Source organism: Dysidea avara, chromosome 3 (genome assembly GCF_963678975.1).
Source record: "Dysidea avara chromosome 3, odDysAvar1.4, whole genome shotgun sequence".
Lineage (NCBI taxonomy): Eukaryota > Metazoa > Porifera > Demospongiae > Dictyoceratida > Dysideidae > Dysidea > Dysidea avara.
This window is the reverse complement of record NC_089274.1, coordinates 18,291,428-18,309,524: the sequence shown is the minus strand read 5'-3', so window position 1 is coordinate 18,309,524 and position 18,097 is coordinate 18,291,428. Positions and strand designations below refer to the sequence as shown.

General features: G+C 37.9%; 1 protein-coding gene across 1 annotated transcript in view; it reads left to right on the top strand.

Annotated features, from left to right (window-relative positions):
- LOC136249882 (uncharacterized) overlaps nt 1-4,995 on the top strand; it is a 30,592-nt gene extending 25,597 nt beyond the window's left edge. Inside the window, exons 4-5 of the mRNA XM_066042010.1 lie at nt 254-1,319; nt 1,532-4,995. Coding sequence (XP_065898082.1) covers nt 254-1,319; nt 1,532-4,786 — 4,321 coding nt within the window. The 3' untranslated portion in view covers nt 4,787-4,995. The remainder of the gene's footprint in view (nt 1-253; nt 1,320-1,531) is intronic.
- Nucleotides 4,996-18,097: the final 13,102 nt, after the last annotated feature.

The following is an 18,097-nucleotide window of genomic DNA, read 5'->3' as shown; positions in this document are numbered from 1 at the left end:
GTTACACAGAATTCTTAGCCTTGTGTAAGAAGTTTCTTACTTTTTTTACTGACAGATTTGACATTAGAAATGCTTAAACTCTTCCATAAAGGTTTTTGGTGCACAAAATATTTCTAGTGAATTTTGGTAGCAGTATATTTGGGGGACACCATTTGTTGATGGGAATTCCTACTACACAGTACTATCTTATTGTATGTAGTGCAACTGGAAGAAAGATTTATGTAAATAAGCAAAGTACTAATTTGTATTATAGGGTAAAGATGATGGCTTTAATTAAACTTGACCCTACATTAAAGGAGCAAACTCAAAACAGTTTTGGAGCACTAATGGAAGGATTCTCTTGTAATTCCACAAAAATCCGTTTTACTGGGAGTAGTAATGCAGTGTCTGAGGCAAGAGAATGGTTTAACTCAATACTCAAGCAGTACACAGTAACCAGTCTTCCATGCCACAAAGCTTTGATTCTTTCAGCACTTGAGCATCTGTCAATAGAAATATTGTCTGTTGTACTCTGTGTTAAGTGTGATGATGGGACCATCTGTTATGCCCAAAACATGGCTGTATACACTGTACAAGTGGTTTTGTTGGTTTGTGGGAGAGAACCATTTGTTCAGAGAGCTGTAGAGATCCTTAATCATCCAGAAGAGAGAATCATTACCTTTGAAACAATGGATGCATTACACAAGCTAAAGTCTCAGCCATCTTGTGATTTTAGTTCTCTATCAGAGCAGCATAAAGTTTACATCCATGAGTCCACTGGGCCTGTGCTAACCATCCAGAGTTATTCAAAGGATTGTATTGCCACAGTGGAAAGTATCCTGAATCAGGCAAAGTTAAGCCTTGAGAGGTGCTGTGTTGTTCTTCAAGCCTCCAAAGCTAAGATTGCTCACCTCACTGCAGCATTTGCTCGACACCCTAATCAGGCAAAGATCTTCTTTGATGCCATTCATCAAGCTACTTCTGTGGAAATTTTGTGCTTGGATAATGAAGTTAGGCTAACTGGATCAATGGACAAGATACAGGTGGCAGAGAAAATGATCAAAAACAGTGACTTCTTGAAGGGATTTAAGTGTGAAACATTTGAGTTTGAGTGCCACCCAAATTTCAAGGGTCAGACAGAAAAGTACCTTAAGGGTGAATTTGATCAGCGTCAGCTGGATGTTAGTGTTAGATGTTGCTACCAAAAAACTGACAAGTTGTCAAGGCAAACTTCTAAAGTGGATCTGACAAAGTTGAAGAGTACCATCTTCTGTGTAGAAATTGAGAGAATTGAGACTGAATATGATGCCCATTTTGCAACTGCTTGTGGAATTGTGAAGGTGAAGTCATGAAAGAGATAGTGTGTACTACTGTAGTGGTAGTTAGCACATCTTATTATTACACATCATGATACATGTTACATTTGATAGTATAATAGACATATTTTTTTAATGCTGCAATGCTAACCATCATCAGTATGTACTAATATTCTAGATAGATTATATAAGTCCAATCCCACAGTTGGTTATATGTGTCACATTTTTACTTGTAGGGTTTAAAGCCTGAAACAAGGTACATCCGGATGCCTAAGAAAGAGTTTGAGTGTTTATCTCAGGCTGTGAAAACACATGTGCTTGACATTGAGGGTACCCACAGAGTTCGATTGGATCTCCATGATAAGAACCATAAAAATACTGCTGTCATCCATGGTCTTACTGCCACTGAAATTAATGCAGCAGAAGATGAGATTGGAGCATATGTCAGTGCTAATGTGGAAGTCAAGTTGACAGTGAAGGTATCTAAGCATCAGAAATATTATCTGACAGAAAAATGTAATAAGCTTCAGAATAATAATTGCAAAATTCTGTTCCCCAAATCAGCTGACTTCAAGAAGGAAAATGCAGGGGATGCCCCACAAGCTGATATCACACTGCAGGGGGAGAAATGTCATGTTGAAGTGGCTAAACAAAAGATTGATGAGATCCTGAGTAGCTTACATCATCGACTGGTCAAGAAAAGGCACAATCAATATACAATGATGTGGAAGAGAAAATGGGAAGAAGTCAAAGCACAAGAAGAAGCTAATAGCAATGTTGTAATCTTTACCTGGTTTGATTTTGATGAGAAAGAGAAGAGTCAAAAGTCAAAGAAGCCGAAGGAGGTAGGGGTTAGTGTAGAGATCACCATTATTGCGGATGATCTCCTGGAAGTTTGTCAGGTTGAACAAAATGTTATTAGCATTGCGGATACAATGATGACACGGCCAATACTAGTCAGTAGGAACCAATGTAAAGCAGTGGCAGATGCACTTAAGAATAAGAAGCTGATTTTGCGAGAGAGCCACAATGTAGAGTTAGAAATTGATTGGGACAAACCAGAGTTGCTTTTGCTTGCTCCAAGCGGATCTAGTGATGATTTTGAGGGAGCTTTTGCTGCTTTGCTGGCCTTCATACAGGGGGAAGCTGTTAAAAGTGACAATATCAAGCTTGGTGAGCCTGCTTTAAGCCACTACATCCACCAAAAGCAGCAGTGGTCAGAAATCATTAAAGTTTCTAAGCAATGCTCTGTGAGAGTTAAGCGCAATAATCAAGTTCTTGAAGTATCTGGTAAAGTACCTGATGTGGCAAAGGCTAAAAACCAGCTAGAACAGTTGCTGAGAATCTTTAAATCACATTTAGGAACACAAGAGGTTAGTATTCCTTCCTTACATGAGCCCATTCTGAAAATGCTTGAGTTTCAGAATCTTGTTTCAAAGTTAAAACAAGACTTGTGCATTGTTGTTACATTTAATGTACAGCAAAGCAGCACAGTGACACTTTGCAAAGCAAACATTCAGCCAGAAGGCTGTGACAGGCCTTGCTTCATAGAAATTTGCCATGGAAATTTGGTAAATGAAACGACTGATGTAATTGTGAATGCTGCCAATAGTGAGTTGCAGCATATTGGAGGCCTAGCGAAGGCCATATCTGATGCAGGTGGCCCTGCTATACAGGCGTACAGTGATGATTATGTAAGGCAGAATGGTATTGTTAAGCCTGGCCATCTTGCTTGTCTGCCAGCTGGCAATTTATGTTGCTCCGTTGTGATGCATGCTGTTGGTCCAATGTGGAAAGATGGGGGACACAGTAAGAAAGAAGAGCTTTATGCAGCTGTGTCCACCAGTGTGGTGGAGAGTGACAAACGTGGCTACAGGTCTGTTTCCCTTCCTGCCATCAGTGCTGGAATTTATGGTTGTCCAGTGGAGGAATGTGCTTTGTTGTCTATTAAAGCTACAGTAGATCTACTCATTGGCAATTGCCTCAAGTCAGTATCACACATTAGGTTTGTGCTGTTCACTTGGGATGCTGCAAATGCTTTCCAAGACTACTTTAAGGATTGCTTGCAAGAAAACAAATTCAAAGCTACTGCAGAAGTAGTAGCACAACTTCTCCCATCTTCAGGAGGTAAAATTGTATGGTTTTGGGAGGATGATGCTAAAAGGTTGCAGCCTTATACCAGCCAGGTATCTTCTGCACTCTCGCGAGCATATTCTGTGTCACCTAACCAGGCTTTCAAGGTGCAGATTGTAGGTCAAGGGTACACAATCTACTTTGCTGACATGGTACAGGTTAATAACAAGACACAGAAACAGCGAAGAGTTCACAGGAAGACTCTGGGTGCTGTCACTTGGCAGTACAAAGATGACAATAACTCCTGGACACCTTATGCACCTGAACATAATGATGTGCTAGAAGTGATGTATGAATCAAAAGTACCACAGCGACTAGAGATCGGCAATTGGAGTTATGCAATTGATTTTCGAAACATGGAACAAATCAACATTACTACTAGGAAGAGAAGACCAATACGTCGTGTACTAGGTAGTGTTGCTGTGCCTGGAAAGCCTCTATTGAAGCAGACATCTACCAGTGCCAGCTTGTCATTAAATGGTCCTTGTCAGAATCTCAATCAAGCCTGCAAAATGGTAGAAAATTGTTTTGAGAGGTGTTTAACATCTTGTGAAATTCCTCTCTCAGATTCTCTTTCTTACCTTGCAGAGAAAATAAAGCGCCTTGGCCACAAGTACAATGTTGAAGCAAAGCATATTTCACAAACAAAAACTGTCACATTTCGTGGTGTTGCAGATGGTGTTACAAAGGCTAGACTTGCTGCGCAGGATATTCTGCTCAGTGTGGGCTGTAAGAGTAATGTGAAGTTCCCTCTGGAGTGGGAAACTGATGCTAATTCACCAAATGTAGAGATTGTAGAAGTCAGACCAACTTCTCATGAGTGGCGAAAGGTGTCACAATTGGTACTCTCCACTTTATCACAGGTAAATGTGGTGAAAATTGAGCGTGTGCAAAACCGTTGGTTGTGGGAAAAGTACTTTCTGAATTGCAAAAGAATGAAAGAGAAAAATAAGGGGATCATAAATGAAAAGGAATTATTCCATGGCACCAGAGACACCTCACCTGATAAGATATACGCTGATGAAGAGGAAGGGTTTGATATGAGGTTCAGCCGACAAGGCATGTGGGGCCAGGGAAACTATTTTGCAGAGAAAGCTGAATACTCTGATACTTATGCATACCAGGGTCACAATGGTTTGAAGAAATTCTTTTTAGCTAAAGTGCTCACAGGGGATAGCATATTGATGAGACCTGATGGTAACCTGCGAATGCCGCCTTTGAAGAGTGGTGGTGGTAACGTGAGGTATGATACAGTGTTTGGAGACACTCATGGATGTCGAGTATACATAGCATACTCCAATGATAAGGCTTATCCTTTCTACGTTATCACTTACAAGTACAAAGTAGTTAAGAAGTGATGATGGTGTACATATCACAGGACTTGAAATTTAATTTTTCATTGTATGGTGTGTAAAATTTGATAGTACGGTGCTGAACTGAACACTATATTATTTAAAATTTGTTTTGCTAAATTCCATTCAGTGATTAAATTTGATTAAATCTGTTGAACGTACTATTTGGTGATTTAAATGGATTTGAGTTAGAAAGTGCTTTTACATATCTATTCTATTTGGCGAGATGAGTGGATGCTAGCAATTGTTGTACATCAAGTTAGGGCTAAATATTCACTTATAACTACCAAGCAAGTTTACAGAGTACATTCAAGAAATAAAAGGGTCACATGCTTGAAGGGACAAAAGGGTATAATTCTAACTGATAGAACAGTCATAAATACTAACACCAAAGGTAAAACTAGTGTATTTAATTTACTAAAAATGAAGTAAACATCAAAGAGGTGTACCGATAATCAGATTGGCTATCGGTTATTGGCTATATCAGCCTTGTTTCTACATATCAGTATCAAACCGGTTACTTAAACAAGCAGCAGATACACATAAGCATCTATTTATTGGCACTTGTTCTGTAAAGAGTGCTGCATGCATGTGTGTAGGGACCCGCCGATTATGCTGGCATAATTTTGAGCATAATAGGTACCTAAAAGCATTGAGCATAATGCCAGCATAATAGGAGGTTAAATATTTGTACGATAGTATAAATTCTTGCTGGAAAATGACAATTGCAAAATAAGATCGATATACTCTAATAGAGCAGTCAGTAACTCTAATAGAACAATCATCAAACTGACTGTTTTATTAGAGTATATCGATCTTTTCTCTTACATGCAGCAAGAATTTATCATTTATGCTCCAGCCACTCATTTTTTTCTATACAGTGATAAACTAGTAGCAAAGCATATGAACTAAGGCATGAACATTGAGCATAATCGAGCATAATAGGTAAATATTGAGCATTAATTTAAGCATAATAGGTGAATTTTTGAGCAGTGCAGCATAGCATAATAGGTAAACTTATGAGCATAAGGCCACTGCAATGAGATAACTTGTTTCTCATCAACCGCCCGCATCAAATTTTTAGTTATGCACATGCGCACCCATTATCGCACGTGATAAGGTTGGTATTAACAGCATGGCTCTCTTGTGTGTGACGGTAGTGGATTTATCTCGTAGAAAATCGCTGCTTCCTTGGGAAATCGTTCAAACCCATTCGGATACAGCTACCTTTCGTGAATTTTTCAATTCTGTGTTGGTTCCGAAGCTGTCTAGCTCATCAACCACCACTGAAGCACCACAGGTGAGTTCTAGCTAGCTAGCTATATTGTTTTAAAAATATGAGCGTATTTTGGAATTGAAATGATCATATGCATGGTCGCCACTGTTGAAGTTTAATAATTGACTGCATGCAATCATTATAAAGAGCCTATAAAAACTTCAGTAGCCGTATTGTCTATAGGTGGCCCTTTTACAGTGTCAATCTATGGTTGCTTCTAGCTTCTTCTTACTTCTTATCTACTTTACCAGTTAGGCACTGGAGGGTGGACACAGAAGGCAGAGCCTGTTCGAGGTGTTTACCCATAGCCAAGGAGCCTAAAAGCTATATTGTATGATATTAAAGGACACTGGAGCTAAGATGGAGAATATGGTATAGGGAAAGTATACAGTGTATATTGTATTAGGTTACAAATATGGTCTTTGTAGCTATTCTCAAAGCCACAGCTGCTAAGCATCCCACACTGAGAGAGGCCATAATTTATTCAGTTGCTGGTCCAAAAATCTGTCTTGCACAAGTCCTGTCATCAATTTGCTTTAGCACAGTCAAAGACTGGTCCATAGCTTCTGCAGTAGCAGCATTAAAAACATTAAAACTTTCTTGTTTTAGTTGAAGTCTTGATACAATAATAAATACATCTATTAACAAAAAATCCCTGCCTGATCACCCAAACTTGAAAGAGTTCATGCAACATTGCTGCAGGAAGCGGCATTACTTTTTTGAGATCCGTAAATGTGGCTCTTTAGAATGTAATATATGTAAGCTACCTCGATTATCTGAAGAAATATTTAAACAACTTAATTCATTGCCAGATCCTACACCTGGAAGTGACAACCATTATTTAAGTCAGTTTCAGCCAGATATTTGGTCAAGTTACCACTGAAGAACATCGACCATCTCTCCATGTCAAGACACCTAAAAAAACACTACCATTTTCTGCAAGTGTGCAACATGTAAAGAATGTTGACATGATGATGTTGTGTGAGGAATGTGATATGTGGCGTCTGTTGTACTGTAAAACAAAGTTAAAGAAAACACAACGCACATCACTGGAGTCATTGCTTGACAACTATTCTTATACATGTGGCTCTTCATTACAGGATATGGAACTTCCAGAGCCCTTTTCAGAAGTATATGTGCGCAATATCAATTGCTATGACCCTATTGAGAAGCTGTACTATTCAACAGGCTATACTCCAATATGTATTTACTGTGCTGAAGAAGTTGAAGTTGATGTGGACTCAGCGTTTTACCCTCAATGTGCACACTGCCAAAAACCTAAAATAAAAAAATAGATCATACTGCTTTTGTAATAGTGTATTATACAATTTTTCTTTATGTGTCAGCTACTGTATGAAGTTTTTATGTGACTTACAAATAATGAGATAACCCGCCCGCCCGCATCTGTTATTCTATGAGAAGCTGATGAGAAACAAGTTATCTCATTGCAGTGGCCTAATCGGCGGGTCCCTACATGTGTGTAAAACATCTCATGTTGATGAATTGCTGCTACATATGGCCACTCCAAGTCATACCTTAGTTTCTGGTCACTGCCTAACCCAAAAAAGGATGCGGGCGGGCGGATGATCAGGACTTCAGGACTATGGACGTACATATACACCAGTATGTATACTGTGATGACACACTGTATAGTATTATTATTTGCTCATTCTTGCTGGTTTAGTTTATTAACCAATATTCTTACGGCATAAGTAATTATGCTTCTGCAAAAATGCACTAAGAAAATTGTTGATGGCTATAGCTACGCAGGGGTAGTCTCGCGTAGCCAGACCCTATTTCTCCTCACGGCGCTTATCGATTGGAAATTATAAGCGCCTGCTCCGAAAGGGTCTGGGGACTCTACAATAGAAAAGTTCTGCCAGCAAATCACTTCTGGATGGGTGAGCGTTGATTGGCCCTAGACCACTTTCAATAGATGTGTGGATGACCACAGTTGGCTTCATCCTCAGCTAAAGGCAAGGCTTCAGCCTTATTCCTTATTCCTTTCTTATTCCTTGGTTGTAGAGTCTGAACAGGCTGAAGCCTTGCCTTTAGCTGAGGATGAAGCCAACTGTGGTCATCCACACATCTATTGAAAGTGGTCTAGGGCCAATCAACGCTCACCCATCCAGAGGTGATTTGCTGGCAGAACTTTTCTATTGTAGAGTCCCCAGACCCTTTCGGAGCAGGCGCTTATAATTAGTTCCAATCGATAAGCGCCGTGCGGAGAAATAGGGTCTGGCTACGCGAGACTAACGCAGGGGTGGATCCAACTTCAGCCTAGCTGTAAGTTGAAGAAAAAAAAAAGGTCATCACCTATACTGAAAATAGCTACTCCTCACCATAGATGCCCTCACCAACTATATTTCCTTATTTATAACTAGATACATAGCTTCCTACCAGCGGCGGAGGAAGTAGTTGATATGAGGGGGGGCTTCGCTGAGCTGACCCAGACTTCTTTCTATAGTTTGGTAAGGTGAGACCAAAAAAAAAAAAAAAAAAAAAAAGGTCACAACCAGCTCACAAGAGCTTTCCACCTCACCAGCTACCATTTCTAGCTGATAAACTACATAAAAATCCTTACATAGCTCGCTACACACTGACTACTTTATTAGTGTGACTGCTCTATTAGAGTATCTCGATCTTTATCACGGTTTTCAGCCCCACTCCAAGAAAGATAATTTCGGTGTGATATCATTCTGAGGGGGGGCTAAGCCCCCCCTCAGCAGACCTAGGGGGGGCTTTAGCCCCCTAGCCCCCCCCTTTCCGCCGCCTATGCTTCCTACACTGCTCATCAAAAGACTACTGTGACTGCTCTATTAGAGTATCTCGATTTGACTGCTCTATTAGAGTATCTCGAGTAAGAGAGGCTTTTTCAAAAGGGGGGTTCCATGGAACCCTTTGGACCCCCCTGGATCCGTCCCTGCTACGCTACTACTACAACTGAGCACAACAATGTATAGTTCAACACAACAATGTATAATTCAATTAAGCACAGCGGTCTCCTCATTTATAGTTACTTTTGCTTTCCAAGTGAAACGTCTCATTAGCTATGTCAGCAAAGTAAGCTGATCCACATTGAAATAATTATAGCTATGCACATCAGAAACTCTTCATTCAAATCTGAAGTCTTAGCCCACTATACATGTTTCTAGCTATTTATAATCAAGTACAAAACTAGTCAGAAACGTTTTAGTAGTGCGGTAGAGTTAAGGGTATTATAGTGTGAGTGCTGCATTAGCTAGACTCCTTGACTGTTTTATTAGAGTATCTCGCGTGATCGATCTTTTGCAATATTTAAAAAATCAGTGTCCTTGGTTTCTACTGGCACTTAAGCGCCTGTAATATTAATAATAGTCCTCATAAACTAGGGTTCCACGTTTTCCATGCGGGCGGGTGACCAGAAACTAAGGTTTGACTTGGTGTGGCCTATACTAGATTTTATACTAAGCATCCATTTGTACAATAGCCATATTATGCATCTTATCATAGGCGGCGGAAAGGGGGGGGCTAGGGGACCCCCCTCAGAATGACATCACACCGAAATTATCTTTCTTGGAGTGGGGCTGAAAACCGTGATAAAGATCGAGATACTCTAATAGAGCAGTCACTCTAATAAAGTAGTCAGTGTGTAGCGAGCTATGTAAGGATTTTTATGTAGTTTATCAGCTAGAAATGGTAGCTGGTGAGGTGGAAAGCTCTTGTCAGTTGGTTGTGACCTTTTTTTCTGGTCTCACCTAACCAAACTATAGAAATAAGTCTGGGTCAGCCCAGCGGAGCCCCCCCCCCTCATATCTACTACTTCCTCCGCCGCTGCATCTTATATACATGCCAATTCCTAGATCCCATGCATGCATGGTTAATGTAGAGGAATAGTGAATTTTTTGTTTATAAACCTCCACAGTTTGAATCAACACCTGAGCTAAAGACTAAAGTTGCATAATTTATTTATTTTATTTTTATTTATTTATAATGCTTTTTGAAGCAGGAGAACCTGCATCAAAGGTCTGTGTGCAACCTGTGCCCACAGCCAGAAATGTACAGCTATACATTAATTACATTACAATTACTTATTACTTAACTATGTATAGTAACTATGTACTTATTACGAATTTGTAGTTCAGTGTCATTAAAGCGGGAGAAATTTGGTGGAGATTGGTTGTCTTGAGCATCGGTGGCATGGACATAAGAAATGAAATGAACAGGATTGATCAGAGTTGAAGTTAACTGTAAAATGGTCCCTTAGATGTTTAGTGAGCTTTTGTTTGATGACATAAGGTGGTAAAGATAAGTTTATAACAGGTAGATGATTCCATAGTCTTAAAATTCGATTCAAATAGAAATGATGATGAGTGGTGGATAATATGTAACTATATATTATGCTAATGGTATTGCATTCTGTACTGCTGTATATAACTGTTAGTGAATGAAGTATCAAAAGAATTGCTAGGGGTGGTGAATCTAGAGCTAGCTAGAGGACACAGCAAAAAGTTGTATAGTAATTATAGTATAAAATACGGGAGGAGGGGTCTGGGTGAAACCCACAGAACCTGTGTGGTTTTTACATTAAACTATGATTGATGCTATCATTGGTTTACTTATGTATAGCTATTATAGTACTAGTGTTACCCTATAGTTTTACTTACTATAATACCTGTGCTCAGTGATTACTATGTCAAGAGCTTAAATTTGTTCAGTACTACGTGCTCAAGGTAAATTACACTGGTATATAAATTAAAATAAAAGATCTTGTGCTAAGAAACAGTGTATGATTTTGTTTCAAGTCCATGGCATTTTGCACATTGTAATTACACGTGTGATATGTCCAAGGTATTTGTAATTGTGTGTTTTGAACATCTTAATGATGGTTTTTCTCTCTATAGTAAAGTATTGGAAACATGCTATAATAGTACATTTGAATCAAATGCGTGGGCGGGTGAATTTAGAAATGGCTGCAGCTTTACAATGAAACATGTATACATGTATACATGTATGTACATGCACAACACAATTATATAGCAAGGAAGGTACAACTAACATGACATACAAACATACAAAACCAACACATACATTAATAAGGACATAGTTCGCTAAATTATAGTGGCATACAGCTATGCTCCTTTTATAAGAATATTACCATAAAACCATGGCCGGTAACTCCATAGGAGTTTTCACTAATCAAATAAAAACGCTTGATATAGCTGCAGTGAAATCCTTTCCCACTTGAAAAGTTGCATATATAAGTCATCCTTATAGACACGCATCATCATCATTCAGTATTGTTCTTGAACTAGCCAATTAAACACATGCATGATTTTGAAGCCTGAAATCAGATTTATGTTTTAATTAAGGTGTAGCTAACTATAGGTGAAAATGTCCACTGTATAACAAAACTATATGCTAGGTACTGCTATAGCAAATGCATCAGCGTTGAAACCGGGTCGGGTCATCCGGGTCTGACCCGGATTGGATCACGTGAGAAACGAAATTGTTCGTTTGACGACGTGGAAACTTATAACAGCTCTTTCGTGAGCCACGCCCACTTATCGCGTTACAAACATACGCTCAGCCACGCCCATTTATTAGTAAGTGCAGTATGTAGGACGAAACTGAGGGTATCTATGGTGAGGGGTAGCTATTGGTAGTAGGTGATGACCTTTTTTTTTTCTTTTTTTTTTGGTCTTCAACCTACAGCTAGGCTGAAGTTGCAATTCTAAAAGTCTGGATCCGCCCCTGTTTACTCAACACGAATCGAACGCTCAAAATGTAGTCTCGCTCGCTCGAGACTAGCCGAAAACATAGCTCTTATCGCACGCCTCGGCTTTAATTAATCCGGGTCAAATCCGGGTCAGTGGGTCATCCGGGTCAGCAGTAGTGACTCGGTTTCAATGCTGATATGCATATACAGTGCACTCTCCTGCCAATGCCTCTCTGCATTATGAAGGGTGATTAGTGCCATAATTATGCCATATATTATGTTGTTGAGGTAGACCATTATGGTGTGGTGGGCTGCAGGGTAATGGTGCAAGATGTTGCTTATAATTACTGCCTTGTTATCATTAATTGTGTGATGTTTCCATTGCATGTGATATACACAGTATAGTTGTCATCATGATAAGTATGTATGCTTTGATATAGACTATATATATGATACCATTATCATGCAGCATTGCTATTATGACATTATGATATAGACTTTTACCATTAAGACATAGACCTTTGCCATTGTGATACGTATAGGCTTTTACCATTATGGCATAGACCTTTGCCATTGTGATATAGACTTTTACCATTATGGCAAAGACCTTTGCCATTGTGATATAGACTTCTACCATTATAACATAGACCTTTGCCATTGTGATATAGACTTTTACCATTATGACATAGACCTTTGCCATTGTGATATAGACTTTTACCATTATGACATAGACCTTTGCCATTGTGATATAGACTTTTACCATTATGACATAGACCTTTGCCATTGTGATACGTATAGGCTTTTACCATTATGGCAAAGATCTTTGCCATTGTGATATAGACTTTTAACCATTATAACATAGACCTTTACCATTATGATATAGACTTTTACCATTATGACATGGACCTTTGCCATTGTGATATAGACTTTTACCATTATGACATAGACCTTTGCCATTGTGATATAGACTTTTACCATTATGACATAGACCTTTGCCATTGTGATACGTATAGGCTTTTACCATTATGGCATAGACCTTTGCCATTGTGATATAGACTTTTACCATTATGACATAGACCTTTGCCATTGTGATATAGACTTTTACCATTATGACATAGACCTTTGCCATTGTGATACGTATAGGCTTTTACCATTATGGCAAAGACCTTTGCCATTGTGATATAGACTTTTACCATTATAACATAGACCTTTACCATTGTGATATAGACTTTTACCATTATGACATGGACCTTTGCCATTGTGATATAGACTTTTACCATTATGACGTAGACCTTTGCCATTGTGATATAGACTTTTACCATTATAACATAGACCTTTACCATTGTGATATAGACTTTTACCATTATGACATGGACCTTTGCCATTGTGATATAGACTTTTACCATTATGACATAGACCTTTGCCATTGTGATATAGACTTTTACCATTATGACATAGACCTTTGCCATTGTGATATAGACTTTTACCATTATGACATAGACCTTTGCCATTATGATATAGACTTTTACCATTATGACATAGACCTTTGCCATTGTGATACGTATAGGCTTTTACCATTATGACATAGACCTTTGCCATTGTGATATAGACTTTTACCATTATGGCATAGACCTTTGCCATTGTGATATAGACTTTTACCATTATGGCAAAGACCTTTGCCATTGTGATATAGACTTTTACCATTATGACATAGACCTTTGCCATTGTGATACGTATAGGCTTTTACCATTATGGCATAGACCTTTGCCCTTTTACCATTATGGCAAAGACCTTTGCCATTGTGATATAGACTTTTACCATTATAACATAGACCTTTGCCATTGTGATATAGACTTTTACCATTATGACATAGACCTTTGCCATTGTGATATGTATAGGCTTTTACCATTATGGCATAGACCTTTGCCCTTTTACCATTATGGCAAAAGACCTTTGCCATTGTGATATAGACTTTTACCATTATAACATAGACCTTTGCCATTGTAATATAGACTTTTACCATTATGACATAGACCTTTTCCATTGTGATATAGACTTTTACCATTATGACATAGACCTTTGCCATTGTGATATAGATAGGGATGCGGCGATTATGCCAGCATAATTTCGGGCATAATAGGTATGTGTGGGAATCAGGAATTATGCTAGCATTTTTAGGTGATTATAAAGCTTTAACAGTAGGAAAATCTGCAGATTGCATAATTCCGTTTAAAAAGATCGAGATACTCTAATAGAGCAGTCAGAAACTCTAATAGAACAGTCACCGAATATTATTTACTCTAATAAAGCAGTCACATTGATATGAAATACTCTAATACAGCGACCAGCTAAAAATTCAAGACTATTTGAAGCTTAAACATCAATGAAAATGGGCTGATACAGGAATAGACTGTCATTATTAGCCAATTATGGTGGCATAATTTTGGGAATAATGGGCAATTCTCAAAAGCATAATAGGTGATTTTTTGAGCACTGCTCAAAAGCATAATGCTCAATTTTTGGAGCATAATAGCCTCATGCCTAGATATAGACTTTTACCATTATGGCAAAGACTTTTGCCATTGTGATATAGACTTTTACCATTATGCATGCAAAGACCTTTACCATTGTGATATAGACTTATACCATTATGACATAGACCTTTGCCATTATGATATAGACTTGTAATAATGTGATAATAGTTACAGTGGTAGATCTTGGGGGAGGTACCCAGCAACCAATTATTTACATACTTGATAATACTATCTAATAGAGCAGTGAGGCATATATTCTTCTATCACAATTAAGACTATTTTAACCAAATATATTTTAGTTATCTAATAGCAGATCTAGGATTTTACAGAGGGGTGCTAACAAGTGCATTTAAATTAGGCAGAAGAGGCGGTAACTGGTTGATACATCTGCTAGTATATGCAGTGTGCAAAGCACACGGTCCTGAGCATGTATGTATATATGCTCTATCTCAAGGGGGCTTGAACCCTCACCCCAACAACATTTTTTTACAAACTTAGACTTTTAAGATACAATTTAGTAACAATGGGACTGAATTAGCATAAACATATTGAGCATTTTCATGTTGTCTGATCCTGCCTGATACATGGGAAATACTTTGTAAAAGGCTGCCTAATCACAGCTAGCTGTGGTGTAAAATTTGCAGTGTATTGGTGTGGCTATATAGCTATATTCATACACAGTGATAAGTTAGTTTCAAATTTTCAGTGTAATGTGCATGGAGATTGAGATTGACTTTTTATTTTAATTTTCACATGCATGAATTTGAAGTAATATATACATGATTCATGATATCAAGAGTTAGCTAATAATAGTAGAGGGAGAGTACTATTCTCTCAGTGTACAATCATCATATTTCCTTGTGAACATTAATTTTACACCTCTGAAGATCATTTTATACAAGTATATGCAAGTGTTAGGTAATTAAAACAATCTTCACCTATAGGAGAATACTACAAATTAGCAGAAAGAATTCCTTTGAATTTCTCAGGATGCATGCAGTGTTACACACTCTCCCACCATTGTCTAACTTCAGTATGGTCACTCTCTCAGGATCATTTTATAAGGCCTACGCAGTATAGGCCTTCTCCCTTCACTATTATTAACTCTTGATGATTTATATCAACAGCAAACAATAAAGAGAGTGTCTATAGCTTTTATTATTTTCTCTTATTCAGTTATTATTGATTTTAGGGTTCAGTGTACATAATATTACTGAGTAAAGGGCTAAAGGCTCCACTGCAATTGCAAATAACACCCCAGGCTTCTCTTAGAAGGAAGGCTGACCTTATCAACAGTTCTTTGGAAGCAGGATAGTGGTGTGCATATGATCAAGAGTATAAACAATAAATTTTTTACTCTTGATATGATCAGAACTTGCAGCAGTGCTTTCATACAGACCGTATATACCAACATGTAGTCACTCTCCCCTATGAATATATGAACTCCCGATGTTACCTGTATTGATGATGTCGCATTCTAGCAGGAAGAGTTCACTAAATAAAGATTATATAAATAACTATACAATACAGTTAATAAAGAAATTTACTGTGGAGCACCGTGAATTTGTTATCCTAAGCATATATCATATTCATACTTCTGAACTCTGATTTACTGTGATCTTGCATTATATAATAATATTATAACATATCTTAACTTCTATCATTAAAAGTTCATGTAGGTACTTTTATAACTGTATTTACATTACATTGATTTTTAGGTTTGGATTATGAGTGTACAGATGCTACTATATGCAATAGTTACAGACAGTATTGCATTTATGTACTCATTTTTGAAAAGGACTTAGATATGGCAGCCAAAACGCTTTACCTATAGCACTAAATAGAAAATTAGCTACCCTTGTAGGCATACATTTATTTTGCACATCCTTATACATGCATGACTTTATTGTCGTGTACCGCGGAAGTCCCTAATACCCTAACATAGCTAAGGAGTACACAATAATAAAACCACCTCATTGTTGAGGCCATTTTTTCCTTGATCTCATGCCTGACTATAGCATTCTAGTGCCATGTATCATTACTATCGTTACACAGTGGAAGAGTGAAGGAGAATAATTATATTCAGATTAAGTTGGAGCACCAAGCAGCCACATAGTGGTACGTATGTTCACCTTTTTCAGGCCATTTTCTACATTTAATTGGCTTGATTCACAATCAAGATATCAGTTCTATTGATAAGACCTGTTATGTGATAGGGGTGTAGTTTTTGCCATTCTTACAGGCAACAATGGTCACATATAATTAAAGGATGTGCTGATAACAACAGAATTTAGCACTACCCCAGAGCACTACCCTATAAATGTGGAATGATCACTCAGGAATTTACATGCACTGTAATGTGTGATTTGCCATATTCATGTAACTTATTCTATACTATTACTTTAACCATAAATAATATTCACTGTATACATTTTAAGTAGTTAAATTACATGTAGGTATCTCTTATGACTATCAATAATGTTAGTTGTTAGTCCACAATCGGTTCTTCATCTTTAAAGTCAGACAGTTGGTTATAAACTGTTGAGAAACATAAGAATTGTCAACATACGTATGTGACCATCTCAGCAAATTGCAGTCTAGTTTGCAATTAAAGCATATGCAGATAAACAACTTAAAGGATCATGTACGTACAATGCAGTAGGTGTAATCAAAATCACTGTTTCTTCATTTAAAATGCCTTAACACTTTGTGTGCACAAGTAAATGCAGGTCTAAAACTGTATACAACTTGGTTGACTTGTCAATTCATGGCGAGCATTAAGCCTATATATACAAATGAAAGTTATGGCTACAAATTCAGTTTTCAGGGCAGCTGCTATACAAATAAATTTATTTCTTTTTTATATGTCTATTGTGTCTAGCACTATAATTCCAAATCTACCTACCTCAATAGGTCTTGTGGAGAAGGCACCTTTTTAGTGGTATTAGGTGTTTTAGGGAACTACATTGATAGGGTATATTTATCTTCAGTATCAAGAATCTGTAATAGAGAGGACCCTTCTTTATTATGGACTCCTGTTAGTGTCAAGTAAATGGAGATGTACATAGAAGGACCCCTCCCTCTAAGAAATATTTGATCAGCAGAGATCACTAACATAAGTGTGACTGTCGTATTAGGGTGACTCCTCTATTGGGGTATATTGATCTTGATACATTTATAGTTAGGTGGTGTGAACAAAGGGCAGGGACGTAATCAGTGCAAGCTGATAACTTGGAATTCCTCTTTGAATAGCAATAATTGCAAGTAGAATTTGGTGGAATTGTAGGCATAGCTAAGGATTTGTACACTTAGCCATTAGCTGTAATAAATTAGCACAACTATTGCCAATGTTTGATGGCAGCTAAAGAGGGCCCTCCATAATCTGTTTGACAAGGGCTACAGTCCCTTCCCTCTGCCCAAGCAATTGGCTGAAACTTTGATAACCTATTTTGGACACTGTATATAAAGCTGAGACCCAAAAAAGTGTGAACTACGTAGGTGGATCATCTTTGCTGAGATGGTCACAAATATGAAGCAACTTACAAGCAACCATCTGAGATGTACTTGTGTGAAGATGGCCAGTGACAAAAGGTAATACACCATGCATTATGTACTCATCAGTGGCTTATACAATAAACAACTGCAATGCAACTATTAAACCCCCAGAATTAATTATACAATCTCTTCCTTAACAGCGGTGTTGCATGTCTCTTGGATCAGAGTTCAAAATTCAAGCACTGGCACAAAACCTATAGAAGTGACTACCCTTTAACCTAGGACAAAAATGCAATTAAGTGATCATGCAATCA